At 51.1% G+C, this 14,231-nt stretch overlaps 5 protein-coding genes across 5 annotated transcripts; all 5 read right to left on the bottom strand.

Annotated features, from left to right (window-relative positions):
* Positions 1-1,814: 1,814 nt before the first annotated feature.
* CGGC5_v005146 (putative transcriptional regulatory protein) lies at positions 1,815-4,651 on the bottom strand (the record flags this gene model as incomplete). The annotated part of the gene is made up of 8 exons (XM_032032579.1): positions 1,815-2,379; positions 2,431-2,681; positions 2,734-3,189; positions 3,239-3,531; positions 3,587-4,083; positions 4,205-4,320; positions 4,465-4,488; positions 4,541-4,651. 8 exons carry the CDS (start codon positions 4,649-4,651, stop codon positions 1,815-1,817), a joined length of 2,313 nt encoding a protein of 770 aa, XP_031893368.1.
* Positions 4,652-5,285: 634 nt separating this feature from the next.
* Positions 5,286-6,512, bottom strand: CGGC5_v005147 (uncharacterized protein; the record flags this gene model as incomplete). Its single annotated transcript, XM_032032591.1, has 4 exons — positions 5,286-5,457; positions 5,572-5,888; positions 5,947-6,304; positions 6,361-6,512. The coding sequence occupies 4 exons, from the start codon at positions 6,510-6,512 to the stop codon at positions 5,286-5,288; spliced, it is 999 nt and encodes a 332-aa protein (XP_031893370.1).
* Positions 6,513-7,676: 1,164 nt separating this feature from the next.
* Positions 7,677-8,984, bottom strand: CGGC5_v005148 (Uncharacterized protein; the record flags this gene model as incomplete). Its single annotated transcript, XM_032032603.1, has 1 exon — positions 7,677-8,984. The coding sequence occupies one exon, from the start codon at positions 8,982-8,984 to the stop codon at positions 7,677-7,679; it is 1,308 nt and encodes a 435-aa protein (XP_031893371.1).
* Positions 8,985-9,584: 600 nt separating this feature from the next.
* Positions 9,585-10,766, bottom strand: CGGC5_v005149 (Zinc-type alcohol dehydrogenase-like protein; the record flags this gene model as incomplete). Its single annotated transcript, XM_032032614.1, has 3 exons — positions 9,585-9,766; positions 9,816-10,119; positions 10,176-10,766. The coding sequence occupies 3 exons, from the start codon at positions 10,764-10,766 to the stop codon at positions 9,585-9,587; spliced, it is 1,077 nt and encodes a 358-aa protein (XP_031893372.1).
* Positions 10,767-11,843: 1,077 nt separating this feature from the next.
* On the bottom strand, positions 11,844-13,726 carry CGGC5_v005150 (uncharacterized protein; the record flags this gene model as incomplete). Its single annotated transcript, XM_032032626.1, has 3 exons — positions 11,844-13,018; positions 13,073-13,248; positions 13,317-13,726. The coding sequence occupies 3 exons, from the start codon at positions 13,724-13,726 to the stop codon at positions 11,844-11,846; spliced, it is 1,761 nt and encodes a 586-aa protein (XP_031893373.1).
* Between the last annotated feature and the right edge of the window lie 505 nt (positions 13,727-14,231).

Raw genomic sequence — 14,231 nt, forward strand, 5'->3', positions numbered from 1 at the left:
CAAGAGGTCAAAGAGGAACTTATATGTGCCTCAGTCACTGCTGGGGTAAGACCCCAATCAGATCTAAAACGGAGAACGCAACTCTCCAGGAGAGGCTCAATTTTATTCCATGGTCTTTGCTTCCTCCGAGCTTCCAACAAGCAATCCAGATTACGCGGAAATTGAGGGTCCAATACTTGTGGATTGACTCTCTGTGTATAATTCAAGACAACTCTGCGGACTGGGAGAGGGAAGCCGCACAGATGGTCGACATCTATCGCAACTCATATGCAACCATCGCAGTCAGCTGGTCTCATGACTCAAAGGGAGGATGTTATTCCAAGACTTCCCCACCAGTATGCTTCAAGGTCACGAATCAAACTGGGGACGAATTCCTCATTGCGCTAGCTACAGGCGCAACTCGGAACTTGGCACAGCACGATAAACTTCAACGATACTTTCCGCTTTTCAATAGAGCCTGGTGCCTCCAAGAGCGGCTTCTCTCTCGCCGGGTCATTCACTGCAACTACGGAGAGCTTGCATTCGACTGCGGGAAGGGGTACACATGCGAATGCGGTGGTAAACAGCACTATGATTGGAACAACGTCGTTGGTCTTTCTGGCACGTACACCCCGCTGCGTTCGAGATCGAAGTATGTCGCGTTGTTAAACAACCGCACGACCACATCGTCATCAGCCCTTCGCACAGAGAACGGAAAGATCGACCCTTATGAGAGGTGGCATCGGGTAGTAGGCGAGTACACCTGTCTTAATCTCACCAAGACCTCAGATATGTTGCCTGCACTCTCTGGCCTGGCCCGTGAGATGGCTGAAATCACCAAAGACACATTTCTTGCAGGGCTTTGGAGAAACAATCTGGAGCAAGATTTGATGTGGCATGTGTCGACCGTGGCTAATTGGCGGGAACAACGCGAAACGATCCTGCGTCGGAAGTGGATCGCGCCGTCTTGGTCGTGGGCTTCGACTGGGAGTGGTTGCAAAGTCGAATACCCCATATTCAATGGAGCCGAAATTCTCGAATACAAAACCGCTGGAGTCGCGAAGACAGCAAAAGTCACTTGCCCACCGCGAGGCCCCGATCCGACTGGCTCAGTGTCATATGGCCGCCTTGAGGTAAAGGCGTGCCGGATGCCTGTCTTCATTCAGAGGCCTTGCTCTCGGTGGGACGTCAAGAGACGTTGGACGAACCGAGCCTATGGAAAATTCCTTCTCTACGCTCGTGAAGACAATCGGGAATGGCAACAAAATTGCGTTCCCCCTAACGGAGAACCTCCGCCTGAGTTCGGCCCTGCAAGATCATCTCTATGGGTAGATCCGACAGTTGAAAAGCTGGAGAAGAGTTACATCTGCAGAGGAAGTAAAGGCCAGCACTACAACTCTGGGTTATGCACCCACTGCGCTTTTCTTCCGGCAGCACTTTTGTATATCAAGGGAATGAGGACAGACAAGAATCAACTGACTTTGACTAGGACGCGGGACTTTTTCATGGTGGTGACCAAAATCCCCGAAAGCTCCGACGACGCATACATACGGGTTGGATCACTGGAAGTCATTTGCGCGGAGCCGTCAGAAAGGGACCACTGGTTTGAAAGTGTCTGGAAGCCTAGCGTTCTACCCGAGGAAAAGATAACAGTTTTGTGACGCAGATTTGTGTTCATCAAATGGATCTGAGAGAAGATGAGATATCGTCGTTAAAGGTCGTTATGTATTATACAAAAGCCTCCCTTCTTTCTTCCTGTATATATGCTCACGCTGAATCTATGTTACAACTTGCACGCCCGGACCTTCATTTGACTTTCATGAGTGAAGATCAAGTCAAGGATGTTGGGCCGACTCAAAATTGGGCTCCTGAAGCAGGTCCATCATGGCCTGGTTGCTGTACAAAAAGTCCTCCAGCTGGGCTGCATTCGTCATCCACATCATTGGGTTCCCAGGCTTCATCAGCCCTTCGTCCATCGTGTCTCCTCCCATACCTGACATCACAGTGCCCCCCGCCATTTGAGATGCCTGAGTCGCATTTTGAGAAAAGTCCATCTGATGTTGATGCTGTTGGTGCTGCTGTTGTTGCTGAACCTGCTGATTTCCGCCATTGCCTCCTTTTGCCGGGAATCCAAGGGCAGCAAGATAAGCGTCCATCTCAGCGCTCGCCTGTGTCTGTTGCGCCTGTGGCGTAGACGTTCGGAATTCGACAAACCGGAGAGCAACGCTGTACAGCACCTGGAATAGGCGATGCATCTTGTGCGCCGCGTCGGAGAGAGTGTTTGCTTCCTGAAGGAAGAGGATGAAGCCATGTAAGCGAGCCAAGTCTTGCTGATCTTGCGTCTCGATAACTTGGCAGAAGAGCACAATGAAGGGTATGAATGGTGCGAACATGATAGTCCTGCGATAGTGTCAGCAGCGATCTGTAGTAGTTCGAGATTAAGAAGCTAACCAGTGGATGTAAGTCGCAAAATAGACATCATGAGACTTCCGCATGACCGAAACACACTCTTGGTGTTTCTCAAGAGCTGCTCTAGCGGCCTTGATGCACTCAGGGCTGAAAGTCGTGGGAGAACCTTCAGCACGTGGTGCAGCTCTGTATACCATTGTCAACATTGACAGTCGAAGAACCGAGTCAGATATGAGACAGAAATCGACGAAAGCCCCTTCCACCATTTCTCGGGCCCTGTCACCCCATTTGGCCTGCTATGAGAGTCAGTGTTGTCCAGCTTCGGTAATATGTCTAAACACTCACATTCGCCTCTTGTGTCCGCGTTTCCACGTCATGGAGCATGGAGACAAGCTCATGCACGCGAGTCTGGCGGACATGGTAAGGCTGTGCCATTGAGTCTGGGCTGTACAACATCTCATAGATCTTTCCCTGGCACTTGGCAGTGTGGATCCACAGGACGTAGTACGGTAGTAGAGGGTCCTCCAAGGGATCCTCTAATGAAGGCTCTGGCATGGTGATGTGCCAGTCGGGGATTGTTGACGCACGACCCAAGCGAAGTGATAGGCTCTTGTCGATATAGTAGACGTTCCAGAAGAGGAATTGGTGCCAGTGCATGCCGCGAACCCTGGGTTTCCCGTCATCTTTTGTGTTCTTGAGGCACTCCACTCTGTGGTAGCCCAAAGTCTGACATAATTCCGAGGCTTTTGATGCCAACGTCCATGCGAGTGATGGCTTTGAAATCTCGACAGCGTGGAATGTCTGGCGTAGTTAGCAATTGCGCCTGGAAAGAAAAACTCTTTTAACTTACTCCGAATAGAAGAGCTACAATTACGTCGGCAGATGCTGGCAAGTGAAGTGGAAGGTTCGACAAGCTGGTCTCCAGATTTGTTCTACACATCCTGGCGTACTCTTGGTATTCTTTCTTATCTTCTGGTGAGATTTGTGCAGCGTAGTCGGTGAATAGTGAGTAAAGACCGCCGTTGACAGTGATGAAGTCGTATTCGGAGTGGTTTTCTGAGAAGTAGACATTAAGACAGAGGTCTGGAAATCGGCGAGTTGGCAGGAAGTCGTAGATCCATGCCATTCCAGAGAGTCGTTGGCCTTCACCTCGCATGAGTCAATTCCTCGTTGAGCATACATCGGGAAGGGGACTCACTCTTTGCAACCCGAATAGTGTTCACAGCCTTTTGGATGGGAGGCAACTCAAGACCCTGGATACGTTGCCTTTGTACCGGTTTTGCATGAGGATATGTCATCTCTCCCGCAACTGGCTGCTGCTTGAGAGCGGTGACGATTTGAGATAGCGCTTCCAGCGTCTCTCCCAAGTCGAGGCTTGAATCCTGCAGTGACTTGGTGCTGACAACCTTTTGAAGGAACTCCGTCGCGAAGACTGAGTGGGCCGCCAGAGAGGATTCTCCTTCAACGACCGCACTCGACTCCTCGTCTGCCTGAAGAGCGTGGCTCGATGGCGTATTTGTTGATGTAGGAGGCCCATCTTGGGAAAACAGTGACATTCCCTCGGTGGGTGGTGTTCCCATCATTCCACCTGACCTATCACTGCTGGTAGTTCCAGCCGAGGGGTTGACCTTCATGTCATGAAGCAGGCGGATAACAGTCTCAAGTCGCCGGTCAATCTGATCGATCTTCCTCTCACTGTAGCACGCAAGTTACCATCATGTGTTTCATAGTCACATGCCGACAAAGAAACAAATTTAGAGTAGAGTTCGCTATGCGGAAGGTGAGATATTAGTTGTTGCAGGCGGGATCGACTTACTATTGTGGGGTGATGAGGATTCTAGTCCTTTTTTCTTTCGGTTTGTTGTCTGCGTGGGTACACTCGATCTTGGCATGAGTGCAATAAGAGCAGGGCGATTCTCTATTGCATCGGATCTATGCATGAAATAAGGTGAGCATTCGTTCTTGAGTGACCGTTTGGTGTTGTCAAGTCTGACGTGATGCCAAGCAATGATGCACATCGTCGTTTCTGGGCATGTGGGTTGGTCCAAGACATCAGCTGTTTGTATATCAACTCACTTTTCTTGCTCTACAAGCGTCGCACTAGACTCCAAATCAGCGCTCTATCTTCACGAACCAACCAGCAACGACCTACTGCTCTGCGAATAGTGACTTGTTGATTAGCTGAGGTCGGCTCAGGCGCCTCCTCGGGGCCATCGTCTGGGGCATCTTCATGACCGCTGGCGTCTAGTTGGCTGTCCTCCATGCTGTAATCCTTCGCGTCTTGCTTCCCCAGGGGCGTGTAATAGTGGCACTCGATCAGTGGGGGTCGCCAATCGGAGGATTGCCAGTCAATATGAATGTTCGCGTACCGTGGGAGCCGATTCGAATCCGCAAGACTGGAAGCAACCTGCGTTTTGTCTTCGGGGGAGGAGAGGTCGGGGCCCGAAATATGAGAAGGCAGCACAGTTTGTGTCTTCGACCGTTCTAGGAAGCATCTGTCCATATGTCGTTATTTTAGTTTTATTTCTTTTGCGCGCTGGGTTTCGGAGGCCGCGCGACCCGTTTCTGTCCGCGGCGCCCCAGTACGGGATATATTGCCCAGATTGGGGAATTAATGGGGCTTCTAGCATACTAGCTGCACAAATAATCCTTGCATCGTTGCATATTCTGACTTAAGTTGTGAGATTTTCGTCAAAGCGCTAAAATCGTCGATATTTTTGCGCACGTTTTCACACTCATTCGAGTTAGCAACTTATCTCATATTCGTTCTAGCCTGTAAAAAAGTGCTCGAAACTCAGATCTCGTGTTCGGCAGTGAGTCACAATGGCTCTTCTATCAGCAACATGGTTTGCATTCTATGTACACAATCGGCTGTCCTCCGATCCTGCCATTGTCCTCTAAGCGAATTGACAAGACAGCTGCTGAGGAGTTGCAGTAACCCCCATTGCACGCAGGGAGTTGAGAGCATACTCGCAGTGGGTTGGCGAGGTGAAGTGGATCTGGTCGTGGAAGAGGTACTTGCGAGCCGAGTACTGGCAGTTAGGCGAAGTGTAGTCGGGGTTCGGTGGGCTAGACATTGTGAACAAAACGTTAGCCGATGTTTCAATGATAAATCTTCCAGCATGGAGACTCGGTGCCGTTGCCTGAGATGCAATCGACATTTCGCAAAATTTGGAGACTTACACAAACTCGCCAATGGGCCCAACATCAGCGCAATATCCGGAACGGTCCAGGTATCCTGCGGTAGGTCCAGTCCTCAATGCACCGCTCTTGATGTCACGGAGAGTCTGAGTGAAGTCCGGAGAGAAGATGGTGATCTGTCCACGGTACTTGGTGTTGTTGTTGAGCTCGTTGATCAGAGCTACGACAGCCGTCTGGTAGTTGCGGGCAAAGTCGGCAACCTTGGCAATGTCGGTTGCACCGCGGCTCTGGATGAGGGGAATGAGCTCCGCAGGCAGGACAGAGAGGAAAATGAAGTTACGGGCACCAGCATTGTAGATCTTCAATACCCATTAGCGATCGATGCTACAATTAGGTTACGTTGATGGGACTACTTACCTGGTCGAACTTGGAGCGAATTGTGCCAATCAGGTTGGTGATGAGTTGAGGCTGGTTGGTGGTGTTGTATGTGTTGAGCACATCGTTTCCAGTGTTGGAACCAAGGAAAATGAACAGAGAGTCTCTGGATGAGGCATTGCCTGCTAGTCGAGCAGCCGAAAAGACGTTGGCAATGTTGGTGATCTGGTCGTTCCAGTTGATAATAGGGTTGAAGCCTAGGACCGAGGTAGGCGTGGCATACCGGCTGTCGGTGACGGCGCCGGGGAAGGCGAATTTGTTGAGGTTGACGTTGTTAGCTCCTCGCGCGTTGACGATGTAGTTGATGTGATTGGGACCATTGGCGGTTGTGCTGTAGCTCCTAAAGTACATCTTCGTCAATATATGGGCCTGCTCATATTTCAGTTCTCAACTTACAGCGCGCCGGAACCAATGTAATCAATGGACGCTCCAGCAGTCCAGATGTTACGGATTGTGTTGAACCCTCCCCAGTTTGCCCCTTGTGCGTCAGCTCCGCCGGTGAGCAACGCGGCACACAATACAAGTGATGCGTAACACTTGGACAACATTGTACGTCTTTGAGGCGTTTCGAAAGCTAAATGGAGTTATCAGAAAAGAAACGACTGTGGTCTTAGCTTGAGAACTTCGTCGGAGTACTACTGATGAGTTGATGTAGAAAAAATCTGGATGCAGCTGGAGACAAGACGTCTTTATAAACATCACCAATTGCATTATTTGAGAGCTTGTGGGCACATCGGTCTGGATTTGGATTCAAGTCTAGACCGTGATCCTGCATGCCGGGTTCATGTTGTCATCAGACTCTTTGCCTCAAAACGGGCGCGGGTATTCTTGGATGTGCACCGCATATCGCACCTCTCACCCAGACAACAAGATTACTTTCTGCCCACCATACGAAAACCAATCCAAAAATGCGACTGTCCTTAGCTTGTCGTATGCTCCTCCTGGGTCGCGCAAGACCGTCCGAGATTCTTAGTCTACTGGTAGCTCGCGTGGGGTGGTTGGCCCGGGCTCTAAAAGACGGGATGGAGGGGCGAGCAGAAGCAGCCGTCCGAACCAGCTTCAACTTCAAATTTAGACAAAGCATAATGCTGTTCACCCGTCCGAAGTTTACTATGCCGTAATTCGCGTCATTATACATTATATTCAGATGACATAGCCTCCCTGATGCAGGGGAAAACTAAGCATTCAATTTCAGTGACACTCTAGCAGTGATCGGGCGGCTCTTGGGTATCTTTCAGTGATGAGAAAGTCCCAAAATATTAACCAAAAACAGTGAAGTCGGGTTGTTTTATTTTCGAACCATTGGTAGAGGTCCCAAACTTGCTGCCTTCCACGTGCGCGATGTCGGTGCGCGGTGCGGGACGTCAACAATGAGCTCGGATCAAAGCAGAGCCTCTTGCGCGACCGAATAGTTTGCCTAATTCCTTCGAGGACTTTGATATATATCCGAGCAACAGCGGAATCTTGAGGTGTTGGGAAGTATTCCCCGACACACCAATGACACTGGCATGCAACTTTGATTCACTTCGTGATGATTGGCTTCAACCGGAGGATGTTGTTTGGCCCAGCGATGATATCATTTGAATTAGGCTACAATCAACTTTTAATCTGAGTACGTCGGAGTCTTCCACAAGTTGGATGCAAGTTTATGAGCGAAGCTTCTATAACACAATAAGCCACTTGCAGTCACCGGACAACGGCATCCCTCGGTTTCATAGCACTTGCTCCTCTGAGAGAGATCTGAAGCCATACTCCTCAACGGGAACCTCGTTAGCCGGCGGCCCCCATTTCACCGCAAGCGCCATCAATCCTGACCATGAAAGGCAAAACACAAAGATGTTCAACATCCAGACTCCCCAGGCCGTCTCTGGGTGAAACAAGTGAGGCATGCCTGGTGCCAAACGCTGCGCTTTGTCAACCGTCGGCCGCATCTTCTCCTCATATTGATCAAAGGCGGCTTGCAAGTCGTTCGGGAATCGTGTGATAGCGCCCGCCAAGTTGTAGGCGCCGTTCAGTGCCAGGGTCGTTCCCATGCCTGACAACGGACTCGCGCAGTATCCTGCATCTCCCAGGAGAACAACTCTGCCCTTGCTCCACTTGTCCATCTTGATCTGGCTGATGGTGTCGTAGTAGAAGTCATCAGTCGCCATCATCTCCTTGATGATTCGACCAGTCTCCCACCCCAGACCCTCAAAGTATTCCTTCAGAATCGCTTTTTGCGCTGCAGTGCTTCCCCCTTTTCTCTCTGCGGCTGCCCGAAGTCTGTCATCTTGGTCGTTGACAATGGCCATGAAGACCGTCGTCCGGTCCTTCAAACCTGACGGACGGATCATGATTCCACGGCGGCCTTCGGCATGGAACCACCGGCGCCATTCCGAATCTGTGGGGCCGCGCGGCATACTGAAGAAACCGCCGTACATGCCGAGTCTGTTCATCCTGTCCTCGTCACCTTCTTGCCCCCAAGCCAGTTTTCGGGTCCCGCTTTGGAGACCGTCAGCTCCAACAACGATGTCGAAAGTCCGTCTTTCACCACTCTTCGTGAAGTGGGCATGGACTTTGTCTCCATCCTGTTCCAGCTGATCCAGGTAGTCCCCGAAGATGTACTCAATCCCGGCCCCACCTTCATCTTGCACCGCCTTGCTAACCTGTCGACTCTTCTTGTACAACAAATCTGCCATCCGGCCTCTCAAAATCTCGATATCGCTTGTGGGAGTTTGTGTTCTACCACTCTTGTCGGCCCCGAAAGAGGCCCAAATTTGGTCATTCTTATCAACGAAATGCACGCCTTCTTCGCCGGTGGTGGCACCACGTATGGCGGCTTCGAGTCCGAGCTTACGAATAATGGTCACACCCGCACCTCGAACATCGATATTCTGGCCCTGGGGACGGAAAACTGGCGCTCTCTCCAAGATCGTGATGCGAGGTTTCTCGGACTCCGGTGTCTCCGTGAGTAAGAGAAAAGTGGCGAGAGTCGGCCCGGCGATGCTACAGCCGACGATGAGAATCTCCAGGGGTGCCATGATAGTGTGGTGCAGGCAGTTGGCCCTCTGTAAAGCTGGGTACGAATACTAGATTTTTGATGGCTGACTTCGATGCCACGAAAAGGACTCACGCAGACGGTAAAATATCTATTCTAATGCCAACATCTCATCAGGCAACAGGACAGCTTTCACACGAAAATCTAATGCGTCATGAGGCTGGAATCCTTTCAACGCGGCAACTTTCTGCCGCATGCTGACATGGCTTACATTCTTATCTCACACACTGTAACTGCAAAACGCGTAGCTACTCGTGCTTCGCCCGTCACTGTTAGTTTTCGCGCCCGTTTGCGTGGCGATCGCTCTGGTGCGCTAACACATCGGCTTTAGTCACATGTCCCCTCAAGATCGCTGAAGGCGGCTGTATGTCAGCACTTACAGCGTTTTCGACCGATGCCGTCCAACGCGGTGCATTGGACTGGAGTCATGCCTCGCTGGACATTGTGTGCAGATGAAACTAAACTACATTTATCATGGAATTGCAAATCCAGGTACTTGAAAGAGCAGATGTATTTTTGAGAACACGATGCTCGTGTTCTCCTACAGTATCTCAATCACTACCTAAGAACTGCTCTTCAGCGGTCAGTCTTGGGCGACCTTGATCGCAACCTTCCCCACAAAGCCCTGCCTGAACAAAGCTTTGTAGGCCTTCTTCGCATCTTTCCACTCAAACACCTCAGCGACCGGCGGCTTGATGTTGTTCTTCTCGACGAACGCACTCATCTCCTGGAACATCCCCAGACTCCCAAACATCAGGCCTCGGACTGCGAACTAAGTCAGTCGGTGTTGCGCTAAGGATTGCCTCAAACCTACTTGTCTTCGCGCCAAAAACAAGATCGGGTATCAGATCATGTTTTTCGGAGCCGGACAGGAACCCAATGGCCGAGACTAGACCATCTTGACGAAGCGCACGAAGGGATTCGGCGATGGTCGCGGCTCCTACGACGTCAACAACATGGTCTGCTCCTCGTCCTTCCGTGACTTTGAGAACGTCTTTGCTCCAGTTGGGGTTGTTTTTGTAATTGAAGACATGCGTCGCCCCGAGTTCGCGAAGGAGATCAAGTTTGTCCTCTGATGTTGAGAAGGCAATGGTCACCGCCCCAACTGCAGCAGCAATCTCGAACCTGTCAGTGTCTCTGCCCACCAGATACAAGCAACCTGAGCACAACTCACCTGCAGCACTGCGATACTAACCCCGCCGGTGCCCTGAATGACCACAACGTCTCCCTTCTTCAGATACTGAGGGCCCCCAAAGAGCGTATTCCAGGCGGTGACGTACGGTCCACTGAGGGATGCGGCCTCTTCGAAATTGAGATTCGATGGCATCGGCGCAAGCGCGTCTTCGTCGAACACAGAATACTGTTGCAAAACTCCGTCCATGTCGCCTGATCCGCCGCCAACTTTGTTGTTGAAAGTTGCAGCAGTCTGACCAGCTTTCCAGGTTGAGTTGGTTGCGTTGATGACTTTGTCACCGGGCCTCCATCGCGACGACTTGGAGTTGACCTCAACAACGACACCAGCGCCATCGCTCAGGGGTACAAGACCTTCCACAGGGCTACCGCTTGCATAGCGGGGGTCAGATGTCAAGATTAGTAGATCCCGATAATTGAGGGTTGCTGCATGGATCTGGACGAGGACTTGACCTTCCCCTGGCATCGGCTTAGGAACTGTTTCTAGTGAGAGGTTCAGGTCGATGCCTTCTTCGGTCAGGCCTCCTTCGATATTCTTTCGAATTCTCCATGCTGCTGCTAGATTATTGGCCATTTCTCCAGTTTTACGCGTACAATGGAAAGTAAAGCTGTTTGAACGACTTAGAAACCGGAAACCTGGGTGTCTTTTATATAGTCGTAGTGCACTCTTGCCGCTCTTCCCATTCAGTTCAACTTCGGCATTTTCGTGGCGTGGAACTGCCCCGCGCCGCCTCTATCGGAGTGGATTTCTAAGGATGATTGCATAATCCAGGTTCCACGGCGAGGCAAAAAGAATTTGTGCATCGTGTACGCTTTATTTGGTTATGTCGTTAAATGGCAGCATTTGTGAGTGATAACGTTGACGGATATCGTGAGTGAGTCAGCTTCCATCGCCGCGGATTTGTTTTCTAATTATCTGGTCTGTTTAGCGTATTCAGGTGCACAGCTGTCATCGGATCAATTGAGTCAACACTTATCTTTCCTCAGCCATAACTGTCACGTGAGAAGGGGCATTTTCTAATGAGTCCTTTCGAAGCGATTGCTGACGTCGCGTCTCCTCCAATGAAGTTGGGCGTTGCACGAAGGCCAATCGTTGGCCGCATGTTCAGGTGCTGATGCAGACTACGCCGTGTGCTGCCCAGTCTACGCAGCCTGATCAGATGATGCTTCTCGGCCTCGCCCAGCTGCCTCGAAAGCCTCTTCCCTCCTGCATCAGAGTCATCATAGAAAGACGGGTGGCGGTGAAGCCATCGTGGAAATCGGCACCACAATGGAAGCGGCTGGTCTTGCCTCTAGTATCCTGACATTCATCGACATTTCCTTCAAGATCGTCAAAGGCGCCCATGAGCTCTACAAGTCCGCTTCTGGTTCGACGTCAGAAAACAACCACATCGCCAACGTTGTCCTGGATCTGGAGAAAGCTTCTGGCTATTTGAGGATCTCTCAGTCAGGAAATAAGGATACAGGACTTCAAAGCCTTGTGGCTCAGTGTCAAAGCTTATCACGCGATTTACTTGAGCTTCTGGATAAGCTTCAAGTCAAAGACAAGACTCTCTTCACGAGCTTTGTTGCTGTCTTTGCGAATGCTCGCAAGGGAAAAGGTTTTGTCTCGATTAAAAAACATAAATCTTCCGTCTTCTGCATGAGCTGTTTAATCTTCCTTCGGAGCAAAGCCGGTAAGAAACCCATTGGCCCCCCTTGTGATCCGCAGCTCATGATCTCCCACAAGTTTCATGGCCCCCTTGGGCTCTATGAAGCCTTCTCGCGCTATCTCCCTCACCCGCTCGTCGAGACTGATGCAGAGCGGCACCATGGAGTCATCTTTCCACGCCCTGATATCCTTTTGGAATGATGTTCTGGTAGCCTCAAAGACGAGGAAGACCACGGTGAGAAGGACCATTAGGGCAGGGTAGGTCAACCAGAACCAGCTCACAGTGACGAAAACCTGAGATGATCTTGCGGTGCCCCGATAGCGTACGTTTTGCGAAGCATAGGTCCGCACGTCAGGTGGCTCCGCCGAAAAAGTAAGCTGCGCATACCTGTCCCCAAGCGACCGTACTTCGTTGGTCATGCTCCAGGCAAATAGTTCGATCCACGACACAGGGTCGTCGAAAGCGCTGTACAGGCCATCTGCAAAGTCGGTAGTAGAGTGATACGTTGGAAGATATCTCGCGACCGTGCCACTTATGTTTTGGTTGGAGAGGTAGTCCTGAACGGTGGACATCTGATGCTGTGCTATGTAGTAACGCTCATCAGGGTCCAGATTGAACGGCTCTGCCGGAGCTTGTAGGAAGTTGTAGCTCTCAAGGCCCTCGCTTTCGTTCACTTTGCTCCAGGTTTTCACGATCTCGTCTGTCAGCTTGCCTTCGACTACAGATACTTTGTGTGCCTGGAGGCAGTACCAGAGAGCACAATCGGTGGCCACTAGGCCCTCATGGAGAGGCCCCATCGTGTTGTTCACGCCCGGCGGGATTCCAAGAGCACCAAAATCAACGATGATGTGCGGCGCTTCACTGTGGTCTGGGGCCTCCGGGACCAACGAGAAGACCTTTCCTGAGCCGGCTCCGACCATAAACTTGGTGCCCTCCCACTCGTTACCACAACCGCCAGTGAATTTAATCCCCGAGGGCGTGGAAACGTTGCAGGAACCTCCCAGACCGTCGATGATGATCTCGTCTGTGGTATTGACACAGGCTCCGCAAACGCCAAGGGTCGGGATGATCGGCCAATCGCAGTTACCGGTTGGGCAGGTGGTCTGGAGAAAGTCGACATTTTCCGCCATGTATCCCTCGTAGATTGCCAACTTGATTGATGGTAGCAAAGACTCTGTCACATTTTAGTGAGAACTTTGCAGGATGTGTTCGAGTCCAGTGGATTTACTTGGATTGATACTTCCGGCCTTCATGGTGTCCACAAACGTTGCCCGAGGCACTCGTCCAGTGGCTCCCACCGAGTCATTGGTAATTTCGATAGTTCTCAGGCCGATCAGTTGCTGCGAGAAGAGACCAAAGGCAAGCGATAAAATAGAGAGAGCGGCTCCCAAACATGCGATATGACTGGCAGGTAAGAAATGTTGTTAGCAGTCTGTCAAAGCTCCTCTTAGGCGGGCAATTTCGTGACTCACAAGCCCTTGAACCTCCAAAGAAGCTTTGCGCTCCCCCAGGGGCCCTTGGCAGCGTCGTCAAATATAGCAAAGTCTCGCAACTGGTAGTGTGAAGCGTCATTTCGGCCAGAAAGTTGATTCCATTTCCCCTGTGCCAGGGCCGCCGAGATAGCGACCATAAAAAATGTGCGACAGAGCGTAGCAAGCAGTGCGACGAGACCGTTGAGGGTGAGGACATTGCTTGACCGGCTTTCCTGGGGTTTGCCGTCGTAGAGGATAAGCAGCGCGACGATGCTGCCAAGACAGCCAGCGGAGGCGATACAGCAGAGTATTTCAATCGACCACCATTGAAAAGGCGAGCACTCCCAGCCGGCAGTCTTTACTGGTAGTTGATCTTGGAAAGTATTGGGAATGTCGGACTGAGTGTCCATTGTTGAATGTATATCTTCGGCCTTGGACGACGGTGATTCGAGCTCTATGATAACATCCGACATGACTCTTTTCCGGGGTATTCGGTGAAATGTGTTGCCTGAAGAGATCGGCGCCTGGTTTACTGGTTCGTACGACGCCATGGTTAGTTCATCAGCAAGCCTGCGTTGACTGGCAGGAAAGGGGGAGGAGACGAGGGAGGGAGCAGAAATTAAACACTGCGCAGGCGCACGAGTTATCGTCCAGCTTTGTATCTATTTTGTGGTTCCGTTCAAGGCTGTAGGTCTTGTTCAAGTTCGTATTCATTCCGTGATTGAGGCTGGACAATATTGTCACCTGCAGCTGACTTGCGGGTGGCCAAGAGGTTCTGGACTCAAGCCTGCCAATGCTTTCTCAATTTAATGGAGCTGCACATGCAGGGGTTCCTTCCCGTGTCATCAAAAGTTCCTCGAGCTTTTCAAGGCTATTGGTATCAGCCCAGCCACTGGAACGACTGGAGGGTCGGAT

This window comes from Colletotrichum fructicola (assembly GCF_000319635.2).
Source record: "Colletotrichum fructicola Nara gc5 chromosome Unknown KSG_Nara_v1_contig03, whole genome shotgun sequence".
NCBI lineage: Eukaryota > Fungi > Ascomycota > Sordariomycetes > Glomerellales > Glomerellaceae > Colletotrichum > Colletotrichum fructicola.